General features: G+C 44.5%; 1 protein-coding gene across 1 annotated transcript; it reads right to left on the minus strand.

Annotated features, from left to right (window-relative positions):
• Nucleotides 1-548: 548 nt before the first annotated feature.
• Nucleotides 549-1,391, minus strand: LOC135384550 (protein GVQW3-like). Its single transcript, XM_064613749.1, has one exon. It carries the CDS (start codon nucleotides 1,389-1,391, stop codon nucleotides 549-551), a length of 843 nt encoding a protein of 280 aa, XP_064469819.1.
• Nucleotides 1,392-1,695: the final 304 nt, after the last annotated feature.

The following is a 1,695-nucleotide window of genomic DNA, read 5'->3' on the forward strand; positions in this document are numbered from 1 at the left end:
ATATAAGAGACTTCATTCTTAACATATAAGGCAACACCATCATGTGCCAGTGTGGTTCCATGCGTAAATTCTACATTGTAGCCCTCTAGGGAGTAGAATGAGTCATTGGCATTATTTAACCAGGTTTCCAACAATACAATAAATCTTATTGCAGGTGTTACACTCTGTACAACTATTTTTAATTCATCGAAGTGCTTTGCCAAACTCCGAATGTTTAGATGCACAGCAGACACGCTAGCCTTTGTCACAATATTAGCTAAATCATTCATACAATACGAGGTGTGTTCAAAAAGTACGCGGACTGACGTCATAAAACAAAACGTACTTTATTTAGAAGTCACATGTCCCCTTCAAAGTACTCCCCTCCCGAACGGACACACTTATCCCAACGATGTTTCTACTTGTTGAAACAGTCCTGGTACGCTTCTTTTGTAATGTCCTTCATCTCCTTCATCGCATTTGCTTTAATCTCGGGAACTGTCTCAAATCTTCTTCCTTTCAAGGGTCTTTTGAGTTTTGGGAACAGGAAAAAGTCACAAGGAGCAAGGTCAGGTGAGTAGGGGGGGTGGGGAAGAACAGTGATCGAATGTTTGGCCAAGAACTCCTGAGTTCTGAGGGCTGAATGGGCTGGAGCGTTGATAGAAAAACCAATCGCCACTCCTCCACATTTCTGGCCTTTTGCGACGGATGGCGTCCCTCCGACGTTTCAGAATTTCAATGTAGTAAGTCTGATTCACTGTGGAGCCTTGGGGGAGATACTCGTGGTGAACAATACCCTTGGCATCAAAGAAAACCGTCAGCATAACCTTGACATTGGATCGAACTTGGCGAGCTTTTTTGGGTCTGGGGGACGTTTCACCCACCCATTGGGATGATTGGACCTTCGTTTCAACGTCATAACCGTAGACCCATGATTCATCACCTGTTATGATCATGGAAAAAAAGTCTTCATCTTCTTCTGAACGATCAAGCAGTTCCTGACAAACCCGGACGCGATTGGCTTTTTGGTCTTCTGTCATCAGGCGTAGCACAAATTTCGCAGCAACGCGGTGCATCCTCAATTTTTCGGTCAATATCTTGTAACATGATCCTACTGATATCCCACACTCTTCAGCAAGCTCCCTGATGATCAGACGTCGGTTTCCCCACACCAGGGTGTTGATTTCGTGGACGTGTGGGTCGTCAGTTGACGTGGAAGGACGTACAGGACGCTCGTCGTCTTCAATCGACTGTCGACCACCCTTAAAACGTTCATACCACTTGAAACATGCCGTACACTTGATAGCAACATCACCGTAAGCCGTGTTGAGCATAGCAAATGTTTCAGTCGCAGAGTCTCCAGGTTTAACACAAAATTTCACGGCAAGTCGTTGCTCCCTCAGGTCATTCATTCTGACATCCGACAAACGGAAAGAACAGACTTCACGAAACACCGCGTAGCTAACCAACAAATGAAGATTTCTCCAATCGGAAAACGGCGTTTCATCAGCTGATGTATAGAAATCTAGCGACACCAAGCGGATTCCCCTGAAACCAACTGGAGCCGTGCAATTCAAACAGTCCGTGTATTTTTTGAACACACCTCGTACATGTTTCGGTGCTGGGGTATCTGGATACATGTCTAGACAATCTTTTCCAAATCACATTCTCCGTCAATGCAATAGAGAGAATAGTATGTTTTTTGTATTGTATTTG

Source organism: Ornithodoros turicata, chromosome 1, assembly GCF_037126465.1.
Source record: "Ornithodoros turicata isolate Travis chromosome 1, ASM3712646v1, whole genome shotgun sequence".
NCBI lineage: Eukaryota > Metazoa > Arthropoda > Arachnida > Ixodida > Argasidae > Ornithodoros > Ornithodoros turicata.

Bases quoted from the DNA above. Each gene is read 5' to 3' on its own strand.
- LOC135384550 (XM_064613749.1), bottom strand. From the start codon at position 1,391: ATGAATGACCTGAGGGAGCAACGACTTGCCGTGAAATTTTGTGTTAAA.